At 40.7% G+C, this 18,745-nt stretch overlaps 1 protein-coding gene across 3 annotated transcripts in view; it reads right to left on the bottom strand.

Annotated features, from left to right (window-relative positions):
- The window catches only part of SLC44A5 (solute carrier family 44 member 5), a 190,217-nt gene that overhangs the window by 38,596 nt on the left and 132,876 nt on the right, over positions 1-18,745 (bottom strand). For all 3 annotated transcript variants that reach the window (XM_077823568.1, XM_077823570.1, XM_077823569.1), the window contains exons 3-6: positions 18,643-18,716; positions 6,515-6,599; positions 3,433-3,517; positions 368-496 (exon numbers count right to left, since the gene is read on the bottom strand). In XM_077823568.1, the coding sequence (XP_077679694.1) occupies positions 368-496; positions 3,433-3,517; positions 6,515-6,599; positions 18,643-18,716 (373 nt within the window). The remainder of the gene's footprint in view (positions 1-367; positions 497-3,432; positions 3,518-6,514; positions 6,600-18,642; positions 18,717-18,745) is intronic.

The raw sequence follows: 18,745 nt of genomic DNA, 5'->3' as shown, positions 1-18,745 counted from the left end.
GATGTTCAAGCCCTGGGTTCTCTAAACCAGGGTCAGCTGACTTGAGTCCCACAAATCCTGGGCTTACACTGCAATGTAGACATACCCTATAGCACCAAAATCCACAGCATGGAAGTCTGCAGTTATTTTCCACTGAACTGAGCCTTCAGTAATCGCTTAAAGATTTGTGGATTTTGTCTGGTTAGCAGATCTTAACTCTTGACAATCTCAGAGCTGAAATACACTTACAGAAGAGCTCCTCTTTGAGATAATTTGGCATAGCTCCATTGATTTTGATGGAGTTAGACCGATTTATGCACACTAAGGATCATCTATTGTTAAAAGCAGAATGTATCCCATCTACATTTATGTATGTATATATACGCACCTTCCAAGGCTTATTAAAACCAGGTTTGCAGAACTGCCTGTAGTACTCCCAATAACTTTTGTTATGTCTGTAGGAACCTTGCATGTCTATGTATGTTGCAAACCTGTCTGGGCACTTTGAGACACAAAGCTGTAAGGAAAGAAAAAATGCATAATGATACACTGGAAAAAAACAAAACAAAAGACAAACAACCCCCCCCCAAACAACCCACTCATTCTATCAAAACAGCAAAACAAAAAAATGGCCATCTATAAAAGTGCCCTGTTTTATCTGATTGTCTGGAGCAATGCTTACTGTAGCATTTAGAAAGGGACAGTCATTTGTCTATTGCTAGAATCTCTAGATAAACACTTTTTAAAGCTTTTGATCGACCATTTCAAATCTCTCCCCAAGTTCTGGATCTCTCAACTGCTCTGCCTCCATGTCTCTTGGTGGTCTCCATACATTCTGATATACATGTACAGTTTTAAGTTTGTTTTTTAAAAATTTTTATTGAACATACACAGGAAAAAATCCTCAAAAAGGCCTTGATCTAACCCCCTAAGCACAGACAGCTGTGTACATGAATATGCTGGTGTGGCAGCACAAGACGTGGCACGGCACAAGACACAAGACACTGGCCAAATGAAGGGGGCATTTGTACTAAATTAAAGCTGTAAATTGCCCTTTACCCATGTCAGAGTTCCCACAGGTATCAAACAAGTCAGGTGCACATGCCAAGGGCAAAATTCACATCTCCCCAACTAAAGCCAAAGTAAGCAAGATGTGTGTGAGAAACTAAGAGCTTGGAGAAAGAAAAGGAGTACTAGTGGCACCTTAGAGACTAACCAGTTTATTTGAGCATAAGCTTTTGTGAGCTACAGCTCACTTCTGGGAATGACTGGATCCACCCACGGGTAGGCTGCTATTCAGATTCATGTATGGAGTAGTGGTTGCTGCTCCAGCACACACTCTAAGCAGGCCTTCCTGACCACTGGGTCCATGATTATGCTCTGCCCTCCTCAATGTTCCTGTGAGCCCACCACTGTAGCATAAAATGGCTGCAGAGAGACTGCACCCCCTGCAAAGCTACCCTCTGTGGACCCTTCCTCTTTAGAGGCTTGTCATAGAAGGAAGTTAATTTCCCCTAAAGGGCATAGCATACAAGTGCCCTAAGCAATTATTTCACATCATGAACATGTGAGGGAATGTCCATTGAAAGGGATCTTATGCCATAGGCCAGGACCTGGTGGGTGAAAGAGTCTAGTGGACAAGCCATGGATCAGGGAATGAGGGAATTTGAATTCTATCCTTGTTCGGACAATGAATCGCTGTCTGCACATCACTTACTATAACCTCAGTTTCCCCCTCTGTAAAACTTGCACTGATATTTGCTATGCGTGGGTGTTGCAAGGCAACATTTAAACATGGTCTGTACAGGCCTCTAAAATCCATAGTACTGGCAAGGCCTGTCAGTGGCAGCAGAAGTAGGAACAGATCTCAGGACTGCGCTCACTCAGGTAAATGATCTGGGTTGGGAGACCACCACAACCTCCTCTAAAAGTCACAGTGTGAAGTATCAAGCCAAAGTGGTTCTTCAGCATTTTCACAACAGCCGTTAAAACCTTTAATCTGAATGATCATCCAAAGACTAGAAAAGGTCAAAAACCGCTCCAGTTTCACAGATCTGTTGTGAACCTGAAAATAGATAAATTAAAACACAACCTGTTTGTGACGAATATTCCATCTTGCTTGCCTCACATTAGTGATTACTTGATTACAGCACGAGTCCCAATCCGAGAGTGAATTGCACAACAGCAGTAGCGTTGACCTATATATTTCTTAACATTATGCAGTGTTCCCTGTAACATAAGAGGCTGCCGCAGTGTGCTAGGTAACAAAGTCAAGACCACAGCAGCACAAATCAACACAGAGATTCATTTAATATTCTACCAAAGTGACAGGACCAGACTATATTACTTGGTTTACACTAGAAATTAATGCTGGTGTAACTACATCGCTCAGGGATTTTCCACACCCCTGAGCAATGTAGTTATACTGACCTAATCCCCAGTGTAGACAGTGCTATGGCAACAGAAGGGCTTTTGCCATCGGCATAGCTACCTCTTGGGGAGGTGGAGTACCTACAATGATGTGAGAAGCTCTCCCATCTGCATAGGTAGCATCTTCACGAAGCGCTGCAGTGGCACAGCTGCAGTGCTGTAAGTGTTGACAAACCCTCAGTCTCTGTCTACACAAGCTATGTATGCCTTTCTTCTACTGGGACCTTCTGATCACCCCTTCTTGTCAACTGTTGAGAATAGGTCACTTCCACCTTAACTGAATTGGCTCGTTAGCACTGACCCCCGACTTGGTAAGGCAACTCCCATTTTTTTGTGTGCTGTGTATTTATACCTGCCTATTGTATTTTCCACTCCATGCATCTGATGAAGTCGGTTTTAGCCCAAGAAAGCTTATGCCCAAATAAATGTGTTAGTCTCTAAAGTGCCACAAGGACTCCTCCTTGTTTTTGCCAAACCAAAGGGTTACTTAACATTAAACAATCACGTTGACCACCACCAATTCCTCAGAAGGCATGTAACATGTCTGGACAAACAAACACTATTGTCAGTAGTAAACAAGAAAATATGCATTTTTTTAAACATGGCTGGTTTGGAAAAATCTGTGTGCCAGTCAAAATGATTTTCTGAAATATGGCTATAATAACGTGCACTAACTACATTGCTGCACAGTCACTCGTGCTATATTCATGACGGACAATTAACCAAATCCAGTCACACTCACATTGGGAATTTTTTCAACCCTAAATCCAAAACAAACAGTTCTATGCATTTCTATTTATTTTCTCCTGCCCTTCGTTAACAATATACACTGAATCCACTACACTGTATACTCCACTACACATGTATACCACACTGTATACACGCTATACACACACTGCGCTTTACAATATGATCAAACTATATTCTACAAAATGCCACTAGTCGATCAAATAACTTCTGTCAAGTTTTAAGCAGCAATAAGCAAGAGGCAGAGAGAATGTTTTCTCCCTGTATTTCACTTACCTGTGTTGTAGGGCACTGTAGGTTTATTAGCACTATTGGGCTGGCACATTTCAGAATGTTGAAGTAAAACAAAATGGTCTTGTTCCTATAGAGAAATAGGAATAAAAACAACTATTTTAATATGTACAGATGTTTATATACTATGTTTATGACCAATAGTACTTGCATGAAGTTACTACCAGCACACAGCAAGCTGTACCAGCTGACATTTTTATGTTAATCAGAAGGTGGCGCCAAAAATCAAACAAGAGTGTTTTGTTGCTCAAAACCTGAAGCAGCTGCCTGGGAAAACAGAAACACAGCACTTGAAAGGGATTCTCACAAACCCAAGTACTGGTCAGAAGTAAGGGCGAGATTGTGGCTGGCAGTGCATGAGGGGGAAGGGAAAAGAAGGGGAAAAAGCCTTCTGATCTTCACCCTTACGCCAGGGCCAGGCACAATGTGGTCAGGGCATGCAGCTACTGCAGTAGACTTGCATCAGCATCAGTGGAGAATAGAGCTGGTGGGAACATTTTCATTCCAATGTGGAATGAAAACAAATTTTGAAATCTCAAAAGTTGCTATGAAACGGAATTGTCGCCCTGCGGTCAGCTCTAGTGGAGACCTCCTCCAAGGGAGCAGGTATGGACAAGGCCATGGTCCCGCCCCCTCCACACTAGGCAGCAAAGTTAGCTGGGTGTGAGAGGACTGCATGCTGCAGCCTTGCAAAACGTAATGGCAAATCCCCTGCAGCATGCAATTCCAACAGATCCCCCATTGCAACACAGCTATCTCCCACCTCACTGCATGGCTTTAGCCTTCAAGGCCCAGTCTGGCCCATAACACGTAAGTGTTGCAAACGGTAACTCCCTGTGCAATTGGGAGTAGCTCAACTGGCCTAACAGTTTAAAAGGTCAGGATGTTTTCACTCACACACGTTCAGTCATGTACTAGTTAAGGAAATAGTTACACACTCCTTGCAAATATAACTCCCAATCCTTAACTGTTATTTCTTCAAATCAACAGAGTAACATTTTGGGCTGAAATATCCCAGCTCTTTAAGAGTTCCCTGGGAGTATGTACCCTTTGTGAGCTACTCAGCACAGCCCATGTCATTAACACATTGTTTTACTCTCATGTTGATGTGTTCGATGGCTGCTGATAACAGGAGACAACAAAGATTAAACGTGTATGGCAGAGGAAAGTGGCCACATAGCAACAGAGAAAGAGAGAGAACACACACAATGGACAACAGAAAATGGGGTGAATGCAAAAGAAGCCTTCTGCTTCCCCCACGGGGCGGGAAGCCCCCAGCCACCAATGTCACTACCTGTTTCTGCTTACCTAAGCCCTACAAAAAGAAAAGGAGTCCTTGTGGCACCTTAGAGACTAACCAATTTATTTGAGCATGAGCTTTCGTGAGCTACAGCTCACTTCATCAGATGCATACCGTGGAAACTGCAGCAGACTTTATATATACACAGAGAATATGAAACAATACCTCCTCCCACCCCACTGTCCTGCTGGTAATAGCTTATCTAAAGTGAGCAACAGGTTAGGCCATTTCCAGCACAAATCCAGGTTTTCTCACCCTCCACCCCCCCACACAAATTCACTCTCCTGCTGGTGATAGCCCATCCAAAGTGACAACTCTTTACACAATGTGCATGATAATGAAGTTAGGCCATTTCCTGCACAAATCCAGGTTCTCTCACGCCCTACAGTGGGTCGTGTGTGTATATGTGTGAGAGAGAGAGTGAGAGTGTGTCCAGATCCTACTTCCCTACTGCTTTGCACAGGTCCACCGAAGGGTTGGCGCCCGGCCCAGTTGCCTCTCCTGATCCGCCAAGGACTCTGGGGCAATTCCTCCTGACAGTTCTGCCTCCCTGTGCAGGGGAAGGTGGAACTCTTCTGGCCACTTCTCTGCAGCTCTCTCCAGCTCCATGCAGGAATCTGCAAGAGCAAGTGGCACAGACTACCTCCAGACTTCTCCTCTCCTCCCTTCCCTGCCTTGGGAGGGGACACTTATCTTGGGCGTTCCTCCACACCACTCCCTATCCCCATGCAAGGGGCCTGGTGGAAGCCCCTCTGGCTGTGGCTCTGGACACTTGCTTCCTCAGTTCCATCCCTGCAAGCTGAATGGGAAGAGGAAAAAGAGGCAGCAGAAGAGTTGTATCAGCTGTGGGCTTTTGGTTGCTGCTTGCATGGAACTGGATTTAATATCAGTTATAATTAAGTGAGGGGTGTTTTAATGCAGACTTTAGAAAAAGGAAAACCTTTCCTGTAATGTGGTTTCATGGCTCCAGCTTCGGTTTTCATAGAAATAATGTTTCGACACATATAGCTCTTTTCATCTGCAAGTACCTCACAGATACTAACAGATTAACTAACCCACGCAGCTCCCCAGATGAGCTAGGAATTGCCACCCACGTTTAAGAGACTGGAAAATAAAGTTGGGTTAAGACACTAGACCAAGGCCAAAGAGGGATTCAGCATCAGAGCTGTCTGTCTCCCAAACCTGAGCTCAGACCACACATCCTCTCTCTAGTAGCATAAAGACAGCAGGTAGCTAGCAGCAGACAGTGAGAGCTTGCTCTTGTTATTTTCAGCTGCTGTTTGGTACTTAGCACCTGCTGAGCAGGAAATGCTGGTTTATACAGAGTGAGAAGCAGTCTGCCATGCTTTTGGTTATTCCTCCCCAGAGATGAACATAATGATTTCTCAGAGGACATATTAGTTAAATATCCTAATTTGAGCAGTCAAAACCAGTGGCAGTTAATCAGAGTCTTCACCTCTTATAAAGACACTTTAAAATATGGCTCTCTTTGCACTTAATGGCACAAGCCATATTTTATAATAGTATTTTACTATTCAGTCTCCATACTATGCAAACAGCTGCATTACAGTAATAACTCAGGTCTAAATTTCCACTAATCAACTGAGCTTTTCAGAAACCTTAATTGGAATAAATACAGTAAGGTGGGGATGAAGGTTGCTTCTTCTGAAGCCTCCCAATTGAATTCCCAGGAGGCAGAGGGCTGATGCCTCGTTTCTCATGTAAGCCTCATGAGAAATAAGCCAGATGATTGCTCTGAGTACTCACTCATTTATGGTGTCCTTCTGGCCACAGAACTGCCCATAGCTGTCAGTCGGATAGACCACCTTCCTGGGGTCACCATGTACCCAAGCTAAAAACGTATAAAGAGAGAGACAGATCTTTTAACACCATATTCCAAGTGTCCAGCAGTAGCCTGCTAATAGTTCACTTTCTCTAGCAATTAAAATGCACCACCTGTCATGTACTATTTTAACCTCTCCCAATAGCTACTGAAGATAATTGATTTTCCTTAAACAGTAGATTTCTTAATGAAAAATTAAATAAAATATGGATGGATCAGTGAGACAGTAAAACATTTCTCTTTTTTCCTTCAAGACACACACGTCTGGGTGGTGGCCAGAATATGAGGTAATGCACTTAGAAAATAATGGTTATTAAAAGGAGAAAGAGGAGGCATTGCAAAAGCTTTGTTGGCTTAAAGCCACACTGTGCTATGGAGCTAAACCTCACAGACCAAACTGAGCCTTTGATTATACCCACAACCCCACTGAAACAAACGGGGTTACATGGGTGTGCGAAAAGGCAAGATTTGGTGATGACAATCTAGTGGACATCGAATCCCATTAAGAAGGGATGCAAACCCCCATTTCAGGATATAAAACCGTGTGCTCAGCCCTCAGCGCTGTGGCTGGCTATGCTGATTTGTTCAGTACATAGAAGCAGAGACACAACTGTACGAGTACAGAACCTCAGCCTGAACCGGAGGATGCTGCTTCTATTCCTTCCTCAACTTCAGGCGAGGATTTCTTGCTCCTGAAAAATCTCATTTTCTCAAACTGTTTATTTCCATTAGCACAATCCGTTCCCATTCAGGACCTAGTACACCACTAGGAAAATCATCATTAGTATAATTTTTTTCTAAGCTATAGAGGTCAGACCTGACTAATCTTCACAACTCTCCAGTAAGCTCTGAATAATTTTGACTGCCCTTAGCTATCACAATTTCTATCTATATCCTCCCCATAACAAAATAATCAGAACTTCACCTCACATTCTAAATATTACCTTACAAGTGCAGGATGGTGCCAGCATATTAGCCCACACAGTATGCCCTAGATCTGGCTTACTAATACAACTGCTACAAAATGTGGATGGCTTTGGTTTTATTAACTGTGATCATTTCCTAGTCTTTTCTTTTCTCTGGAGCGTGTAGAGAAGGCAATAGCCATTACGATTATGTTTAGCCCCTAACTTCCACCTCTCAGAGTGTACACTGAATGTCAGAAGCCACTTTAGGCCCTGATCTATACAAATTACTTTGAACTTGTTTCTCTATAATTGCCCCACTTTTCTGTTGATTTTGTGGTGCTAAATTTAGTCACACTAGAAATTAAATCTTCCTTCAGGTCATTGCAGGGGCACTTAGATACAACGGTGATGGGTGGAATGGAGAGACAACCTCTGCAAATCACAGAACAGTAGATGTAATACTTATCCTTGCAGACTATGGGCTAGATCTGCAATATACCCTCCATTGACTTTAATATAGCTGCACCGCTGTATACCAACTCAGAATTTGCTATGTATCTTTCACCCTAAATAGTTTTATTTTTCTGGCACTCTTGATTTCTGGATCTTATGCTAGTTTCTAAATTCATTTTAATATGTCTCAATTACACCATGTTTTCTAGTTTGTAAAATAATCTGCTAGTTGGTCTCAAATATTTTCTAGCCATTCAAATAAATTCTGTCTATTTTCTCCCTTATCTATTAAGACCTGGATTCTGCAATGTACAAAAATTCTACACCGGTGAGAAGTCCCATTGACTTCACTCAGTAATATTTAACCTAATCTATCAGACATGATCTTCCTTATATGAATCCATATAGTCAGTCTTTACTACATAAGATATATGTACATTTGGTTTATGAAATAATCTAAATTTTGAGTGAGTGGTCTGTTTCTGTGTTATATTGTATGCCTTCCTCCTAATATTTTCCTGCATCTCATGCTGTTAAAGGACAAGGCCAAATGGATCCATTTCTCTGCTGACACCAAATGGGTTTAATCCCTTATTTGTATGCTCTTAGATGGGTTTTCTTATCAACCTTTCCACCGCCAAAAATTACTTTATAAAAGTATTTGAAAATTACTAAAAGAAACCATTTGTTCCCTTCTTGACTATTTTCCCTCACACTAGCATAGCAGGAGGCAGCATGGATAAAGCCTGTCAAATCAGATTCAAAGTAGTGCTGAGATTTCAGTAGCAAAACTTCTTCTGCGTTGTATAGATAATTTGGAATTATCTGCTACTGCCAAAAATATCCCCTTCCTAGGTAGGATATTTTATCTGCAATTATTCCCCCCTCCACACACACACAAACACACACAATTGGAAAAAAAAAAAAGACAAAAATTGCAGTATAACTTTGCTAATCATCTCAGAACACCATTTACACACAGAGAAATCAACCCTCTCCCCATTGCTCAGCAAAGACCAGAGTGCTGTAAAGAGGCTGCCTGTGATATCAGGGACTTGATGAAAGCCCAGAAGTCTACACAGCAATGAAACAGCCCCGCAGTCAACTGGCATAGGCCAGCCCACAGGTTTTTGTTTGCTGTGTAGACATATCCAGAATTTCCTGTGCCTAGTGGCCCATGAGGCAACCCATTTCCCCACTGCTGTCTGTCCAAAAGCAAAATGTTTGACTCCATCATAAATGGTCTCTGTGATGGCAGTTCCCTTTTTGACCATCCTGCAACAGATCATTCTTTGTCCTCCTTGCCATAAGGCCCTTTCTTACTTTTACAAAGCATTGATTCATAGATTCCAAGGCCAGATCACCATTGTGATCATCTATCCTGACCTCCTGTATAACACAGGATAGAGAACTTACCCCAAATAATTCCTAGAGCAGCGCTTTGACACAAATATCTGGTCCTAATTTAAAAATTTCCAGTAATGGAGAATCCACCACGATCCCTAGTAAATTGTTCCAATGGTTAATTACCCTTACTGTTAAAAATGTGCATCTTATTTCCAGTGTCAATTTTTCTAGCTTCAACTTCCAGCCACTGGATCATGTTGCACCTCTATGTGCTACAATGAAGAGACCATTATAAAATATTTCTTCTCCAGGTAGATGTTTATAAACTGTGATCAACTCACCCATACATGAGCTCCTTGAGTCTATCACTACATGCCTGTTCCCTAATCCTTCAATCCTCGTGGCTCTTCTCTTAACCATCTCTACTTTATCAAGATCCTTTTTGAATTGTGGACATGAGAACTGGACACAGTAGTCATCACCTTAGTGCCAAATATAGATGTAAAATAATCTCTCTATTTCTATGTGAGATTCCCATTTACGCATCCAAAGATTGCATCTTTTGGCCACAGCGTCACACTGGGAGCTCATGTTCAGCTGATTATCCACCACAACCCCCAAATCTTTTTCAAAGTCACTGTTTCCTAGCATAGAATCTCCTATCCTGTAAGCATGGCCTACATTTTTTGTTTCTAGTTGTATACGTTTATATTCAGCTGTATCAAAGCAGTTTATTGCTTGCTTGCACCCAGCTAAGCAATCCAGAAGGCTCTGTATCAGTGACCTGTCCTCTTCATTATTTGCATCTCCCTATTTTTTGTGTCATCTGCAAATTTCATCAGTGAGAATTTTATGTCTTCTAATTAAGCTTGCAGATGACAAAAATTGGATACTTGTATGCACTGAAACATCATTGGCAATACAATTATATACAGATAAACAAAGTACATTTTGTTATGTATTATCCTTACTGTTTTATCATTTCTCATTATCCAATGCCCACTGAAGTCACTGGAATGACTCTCACTGGTTTCACTGGGTTTGGATTAGGCCCTTAACTCACTAATTCTCCAAATGTGATCCTTTGCAATGGGCTTCCTGGGCATCAGTGGGAATTAGTGAGGTACAAGTGCTGGACATTTTGCTCATACTTTTGTTTTTGTGAAGTATTCTGAACAGTATTTCCAGTTTTTGGGGACTCTTGTCCAGTTGCCTTCATCCAGTGGCCCATACCTACTGATTCTTGGTTGTAGCTTTCCTACAAGTCTGAGGCCTCAGTCATATTGAGGCACTAAACCAGTGTTGGAGGAACCTGGTTTAAAAAATACGGTAACGAGCTTTTCTATATCAACACTTGCTCTCATCCACTTTACTGGGATCAAAAGTGAGCCCCTTATCTAGAAAGCAGCTTTAGAGAACAGATTTATCTGGGTTTGCTGTAAAATTGGTTTCCTTTAGTTTGAAATCATATCTGCTAGGTGGAAGTAGGGAAAGTACATCTCAACTAATTTTCAGAGAGAAACCGAGAAGAACTGGTCTGTTAGAGAGGATGGAGATTTAACATTTGATTAATATTGCAGCAGAAAATAGAAAAAAACCCCAACTATTACTTTCTTTGTGAGTTAGAACAATGTTGGGAAAAGAATCCCATAGGATAAATATTCCATTTCCTATCCTATTCAGTGTAGAATTGTACGTAAATCAGCAGCCTCCATTGACAGTGGAAGGTTATTATCATGATTAGCATCAAAGAGTAGTGTTTGAGTCTTATTTGTTGCAGTGCCCTACTGGTGACCAAATATCAAGTACTGAAAGTACAATGAAATGGAATCCAAGTACATAGAACTTTTATGCCAGCAAAAGGTTGTGCGTGGTCTGATGCTTGTAAAATCACTGTTTGAATGCTGGCATACACAGCTGGGCTGAAACAAATACATCAACCAACCCAGCTGAGTCAGCCGTCAGTGTAGCAGTGGGACAGCATATGACACAGGCAAAGCAGTTGACAGACAGGGATCCACAATTCAGGATGGCTGAAGTTATGTCATTATCCTGTCACTGATGTACACAAGAACAATATCAGAAATGGCTAATGTCTATCATTTTAAATGTTTATCAAATACATTTTTTTTTGGCTGTATGGTTGAGTCAGTGGATATAAATAGTGGAAAACTCCTTGTCAAGGAGAAACTGTGATTAGCACAACTGCTTCCACTGACATTTAAAAAATAACTGCAAATCTGTTTAGCTTATTTGAGTCATTCCCTCAACAGTGTGCTTCTTGGGAATACAGGCTTTCATATCATTATTTTGTTTCCCTTCAAGGTATGCTTTTAATGTTTTAATATTGGAAGAACAGGCCTACCCAACTGTGCTTATGGCTTTTTAACACAAACAATTTACAAATGCAGTGAAGCAGATAATAGGACATATGATACTGAATTTGTAAATCCATTCTGATGACACTGCTGTTGCATAAACATTCCTAGAAGCAGGACTACTGCATAAGCAACATATTGTTCACTACTTCACAGGTGGCCTACCAGCCCAGTGGTTAGTCCCCAGTTATGCCCCTGAACACAAATCAGAAGAATTCTGTTCCAGAAGAATAAGTCTTTTATAGCTGGAGCTATAGAAATTCGGGGGTGGGGAGGGAAATCACATGAACAGCAAGGCACATCTTAGATGAAGAACAAGCATGATGATCTCAAGTTCCCATTTAGACTCTAAATCCATCAATCCTTTACTAAAAGACAAAATTCTGCTAAAATGTCAGAAGAATTTATAAACATGAAGTGGACTCTTGAGGGTAAGTTTTACAAGTTGTGCAGATGGTTTACTTTGATACACTATCATAACTCTTGGCTTGGCTAAGCACAATAAAGGATCAAAACATCATTGTTCCTTTAATGTAAGAGTGACATCTGGAGAAATTTGCTATTGCAAATCATAATGTTGCTCTAAGAGGATCTGAACTACACATAGTGAAGCTATTGATTGGAGGGGGGGCGGGGGGTAAGTGATTTCACTTTGTACCAGAAACTCTTCAGGAGGCTGATCAGATTAGTATATGAACCACACTTCAGGAGTAAATCTAAATCATACTCAGTTTTGTTCCTTTTGAATTACTCCATCCTTTGAAGTCTTGAGCTCTTCCTATGATAATTCATTAGCTGCCCTTCACATGCATTTTGCTGAATGAAAACTACCATAGATTGTAGGCTGTCTGGTAGATTTTTTTTTTTAAAGTCTCCCTGATAAGCCAAAAATCCCCCAAATAAATAGGAAGGACTGAATTAGTTCTTTAAGGAATAAAAATTTCATTCAATGTTAAATTGGTCCTCTTTTTTAATCTATCAAGGCTGATTCCCGACCCTGGCACTTCGAGTGCAGAAGGTGAGGGCTCGCTAGGATTTGAAAAATTAATACTGGCCACTCCAGGCTGGTATTAAAGTCCCAAGGTTACAGCTTCTTTCTGACCTTGGACGGGTAGATGCTGCCACCATCCAAATGCAAAAAAACCCCTTTTTGGAACCCAGAAAGGTGCACTTGGGAATTCCTTCCTGTGGGGTACCATCAAGCCCTTTCACACACCCCCTCTGGGGAAGAGCTGAGACAGAAACAAAGGAAATCAGTTGTTTTATTTTAAGGTAAATTTTATTAAAAACAAAGAGAAAGAAAGTACCTTTGGAACTTAAACTTTTTGCTAGATCTTAAAAAAACAAATTACAAAACTTAAGCATCAAGATAGTGCTCTTGAGGTTCAGCTTAAACGTTACAAGAAAAACAAAAGCATTTGGGGGTTAGCACAGAGGAGTCCACAAGCCAATAAGAAATAAACCTAATCGTGTTTTTTTTCATAGGCATTCCCTGAACTACTTACATATCTGGGGTTTCAGATAAGTAGGTTCGAGGTATGATTTGATGATTTGTCATACCTGCTTTTAAAGCTTTTTACAGCATTGTCCCAGTCGTGTCTCTGCTCTGTCCCCCCTCTCTGGAGAACAGACAGACAGACAAATGGAAAGTTCAGCTCCCCCCCCCCCACAATTTTAAAAAGTTCTAGCCTTCCCATTGGCTCTTTTGGACAGGTGCCCACTCCCTTCCTTTTACCCATGCATGCAGTCAGACATTTTAACCCTTTATAGGTAAAGAAAGTAGAGAACAGCTACCAAGAGGGATTTTATAGCTAACTGGCTGGCTGGGTGTCCATAAAAGAGAGCTACCCCCCTTTCATTTATCGCATTATCTGCAAAGATAACATAATTATGGCAAGGAATAACTCATGTAATAAATATTTCTGTTCAGTATAATCATTCAACAGCAACCACCACTGAAGCAGGATGGAGATAGGATATTATCATAGATCACCGAGTTTGATCTTTCAAGGAGATTCGATTACCTTTTACCCAGACCCCACACAGCCCTCTTGAAACACGTATAATTTGGCTTGGTGTGTGTTTCAAGAGGGCTGAAGTGCATGTCTCACTGAGGCCAGTGGGAGTTGTGCACAGATAGCTGTGGGTAGAAAGTGAGCCACAGATTTTCAGCCAATAGCAGCTCCAAGTGATGGGTTTGAGTTAGGGTTGTCAAGCGATTAAAAAAATTAATTGCAATTAATCACGCTATTAAACAATAATAAAATACCATTTATTTAAATATTTTTGGAAGTTTTTTCACATTTTCAAATATATTGATTTCAGTTACAACACAGAATACAAAGTGTACAGTGCTCACTTTATATTTATTTTTGATTACAAATATTTGCACTGTAAAAAACAAAAGAAATAGTATTTTTCAATTCACTTCATACAAGTACTGTAGTGCAATCTCTATCACAAAAGTTGAAATTACAAATGTAGAATTATATACCAAAAAAACCTGCATTCAAAAATAAGATAATGTAAAACTTTAGAGCCTACAAGTCCAATCAGTCCTACTTCTTGTTCAGCTAAACACTCAGACAAACAAGTTTTTTTTACATTTTCAGAAGATAATGCTGCCTGCTTCTTGTTTGCAATGTCACCTAAAAGTGAGAACAGGCATTTGCATTGTACTGTTGTAGCTGGCATCACAAGATATTTACATGCCAGATATGCTAAAGATTCATATATCCCTTCATGCTTCAACTCATTACAGAGAACATGCATCCATGCTGATGACAGGTTCTCCTCGATTACGATCCAAAGCAGTGCGGACTGACACATGTTCATTTTCATCATCTGAATCAGATACCACCACCAGAAGAATGATTTTCTTATTTGGTGGCTTGGGTTCTGTAGTTTCCGCATCAGAGTGTTGCTCTTTTAAGATTTCTGAAAGCATGCTCCACACCACATTCCTCTCAGATTTTGGAAAGCACTTCAGATTCTAAAACCTTGGGTCGAGTGCTGTAGTTATTTTTAGAAATCTCACATTGGTATCTTCTTTGCGTTTTGTCAAATCTGCAGTGAAAGTGTTCTTAAAACGAACAACATGTGCTGGTTCATCATCCGAGACTGCTATAACATGAAATATATGGCAGAATGTGAGTAAAACAGAGCAGGAGACATACAATTCTCCCCCAAGGAGTTCAGTCACAAATGTAATTAACACTTTTTTTTTAAACGAGCGTCATCAGCATGGAAGCATGTCCTCTGATGGCTGACGCATGAAGAGGTATATGAATCTTTAGCACATCTGACATGTAAATATCTTGCGATGCCAGCTACAACAGTGCCATGCAACAGCCTGTTCTCACTTTCAGGTGACACTGTAATTAAGAAGTGGGCAGCATTATCTCCCGTAAATGTAAATAAACTTGTTTCTCTTAGCGACTGGCTAAACAAGAAGTAGGACTGAGTGGACTTGTAGGCTCTAAAGTTTTACATTGTTTTGTTTTTGAGTGCAGTTACGTAACAAAAAACCTACATTTGTAAGTTGCACTTTCATGATAAAGAGATTGCACTACAGTACCTGTATGAGGTGAATTGAAAAACACTCCACAAGTACTCCTTTACTATTTCTTTTATCATTTTACAGTGCAAATATTTGTAATTAAAAAATCATATAAAGTGAGCTCTGTACACTTTGTATTGTGTTGTAATTGAAATTGATATATTTGAAAATGTAGAAACAATCCAAAATATTTAATAAATTTCAATTTGTATTCTATTGTTTAACTGTGTGATTAATCATGATTAATTTTTAATCACAATTAATTTTTTTGAGTTAATCGTGTGAGTTAACTGCCATTAATTTACAGCCCTAGTTTGAGTATTTCCTTTCTTTATCCAGCCAAATGACACGTGAAATGAGGAAGCTATTCTCACATAGTCAAGAAACCAGGGAAATCAACTTTTTTATTTCTATAATAAGCCAAAGGATAGGAGACGCTTAAGGCATAACTCATGACGGAGAACTGATTTATAATCTATTTTCTCTTCATATGAACTTTATTGACTCTCATCCATTTGGAGCAGGGCTGGCCTTTGGAGTAGGACCCATGCTGATCCCATCTTTCATTTAAAATAAGAGTAAAAAGAACGATGAATTACAATCTGAGGACAAAGAAAAAGCAGGCACCATGTGGGGTTTAGATTTGGATATGTAATAGGGGTGTTCACATGCAAAAATTTGGGTCCACCCATCACAGATAAAAATAGTGGCCAGCCACAAAATTTGGGTCTGGATCCATGGTTGGATTCCAAACCCCTCAATGTTTTATACCTAAGCATTTGGTTAGAAGGTTTTTTCCTAATAGGATTCCAAGGCATGTGCAAATGTACCCTATATGGACAAATTTACCATCACACACCACACTGATCCCACTGTCTGAGGCCACAGAGTGAGGGAAGAGAGGAATCTGGCCAACCAGTCATCTTTTTCCTCCCTCGGCTTATTTACGTATTTCATGCAGAACATGATGTTTGGAAATGGCACATGCACAGCTGCCATGGAAGTCTAGCCAAAGGATTAAGGGAGATTTGTGCAGTGCTGGAGGGAGATTGTACAGGCTGGCAGGAAGATCTGAATGCACAAGAATGCTGCACGACTACAAATTGCCAGTGCTCGCCTCTGCCTCTCTCCGTCTGTTTGAGAGTGTGCCAATACTCTGTCCGACACAACATCCAGAGTAGGGGCCACTCACCTGTCAGGGGAGTGTTCACGTATTAAAGAGAACAAGGAATGCTCCCACGATCTGAGTCCAGCTCCTCCACTCAGGCTGTGTGTGTTTGAGATGTGAAAGAAGGACTGGAACAGAACAGTAACACACCAGCTCAGCAAACAGGGGGCAGGAAGAGCTGGTGGAACATTAGAGGGGGAACAGGGAAGTAAAATATTCCAAATGTGGGATATTCCTGCTTCAGGTGGGAGACTTGGCAGGTCTGTATGTGCAGAGGGCTGTCCTGCTGCTGCGCCAGGACCAAGCAATCTCTTTCTGCCGTTTGCTGACCCAGTTCTGTGATGACACATATAATGTCCATGCTGGGACAACTGTTCCTCATGTCTATTGTAATTCTGAGTGGAGTTTCTTTCTCTCTCTCTTTCACCCACACACACATCAAATGAGTGCTGGTACCAGCTTGGAATGGAAACAAGAGGCCAGTGAGGTACAGACAATGTAACTGGGCAATTAAAGCAGGGGCAACTAGGATCGTAGCATCACTCTACAACAACTAGTACAAGCAGCAGGATCAAAAGAGGAGGCAAAGATGAGATGAGAGAGCCTATGCAAAATTTCATTCAGACGCACTTCAGTAGCAGCCGCAGATACAGACCAGACAGATCCTCATCCAGAAGTAGGATGCCATCAATGTTAAGGAAGCAGAGTCTGACCTGTGCAAGGAAGCCAAAGGACTGCAGACAAGCTAGTCTGAATGTGACAAAATAATGCATGAATTACAGTTAGAAACACCCTTCTCCCTCACCCTCTGCCCACTACTGTCCCCAAGGAGAATCCCACAGCTAATGAAACCATTAAAGTATTGGATCCATGTATGGTACACAGGCACAGGACCTGTATTAATAGCTTATTAGTTAACTCTTTGCCCTTATACAGATTTTTTTTCATCCATAGATCTCAAAGCCCTTTACAAAGATAGGTATTATCTTGGTTTTACAGATAGAGAAACTGAGGCACAGATCAGTTACGTTACTTGCCTGACGTTGCACAGCAACTTAGTGACATAATCGTGAGTGGAACACAGGTCTCCTGCCTGTCAGCATCATGCTCCATTCATTAGACCACAACTGCCTGTTATGGGGTCAGTGTGTGGTGCTACCTTTCAACTGCAATGACTCCCTTGACTGTTATTGCTTGCAAGTGTATTCACTTTATTTCCTTCCCTTTCCCCTGTTCTGAAAGCATGATGTTCCAAGAAGGGACAACCAGTATGTGTGAACAAGGGAATGAACACCACACACACACACACAGGAGCCCCTGGAGAGAGAAGAAGCAAAATCTTAACTACCAGTTCAGTGCTTAAATACTACAGGGTAAAGTGAGAGAGACAGAAAGCTGAAGAGACACAGAGAACAAATTATGACTTTTGGGATACTGTGCCAATAGTATATTTTAATGAGAGGATGATGTACATTCCTGTATACTTACTGATTTCTACTGGCTGTGTAAAATCAATCTTGCTTATTGTCATTTTCTGACACTACACATAGCAGTTTGGTTTTGTACAGTAGAGAAAATACTAACACAAAATTAAAAAAAGAGCGATGACATTTCTTGCGTCTAAGCCAGGGCCATATGGTCTTTTATTAGGAAATTAAGTTCAGCCAAATATGCAAACACACAGTAACTGTACTTTTATGGTAGCTGGCATTTGCCCTTACTCATTTAGATAGTCTCTGTGAAGTTCTCTCAGAGAAGCAAACTAAAACGATATCACGGAATATCCTGATAAGCAAACAGCTCTGTGTCCTACAATTAAATTAATTTTTTTCTGTTCCATTCATTGCTCCCATAGAGTCTCTCCCTAATATTTTAAAGAATGCAAAGCCCCTTAAAAAAAAACAAACGTATTTCTGTAGCTTTTGTTTTTTGACGAGTGACAAGTGCCAGGATTTTCCTGTCTCAATTATAGTTTATGATAGCAAAATGATTGAACCATGGCATTTTTACCTGCATATATTTTACTTTGGGTTTTTCATCAATAAACACATCATTTTCAACCTCTCCCTGATTATAACAGATATTTAATGTGAGCAGATGATTCACGATTTCCTTCTAGGAAACACATTGCTCATTGATTAGAAAGTTTAAAGTTAAATGGACTCTTCAATTAAAAATAATGACTCACTTATTTACTTCCCCTGCAAGAGAAGCCACTACCATACCTGCGTTTACTTACCCAGAATTCCTAATGCAATGTAACCCAGAATGACGACTATGAAGATTACACAGCACAGAATATCCGTACAGTGCCTAAAGACAGAAGGGAACATTTTAAAGAA

Source organism: Eretmochelys imbricata, chromosome 8, assembly GCF_965152235.1.
Source record: "Eretmochelys imbricata isolate rEreImb1 chromosome 8, rEreImb1.hap1, whole genome shotgun sequence".
NCBI lineage: Eukaryota > Metazoa > Chordata > Testudines > Cheloniidae > Eretmochelys > Eretmochelys imbricata.
Note: the sequence above shows the minus strand (reverse complement) of the source record. Positions and strands in the feature narration are given on the sequence as shown.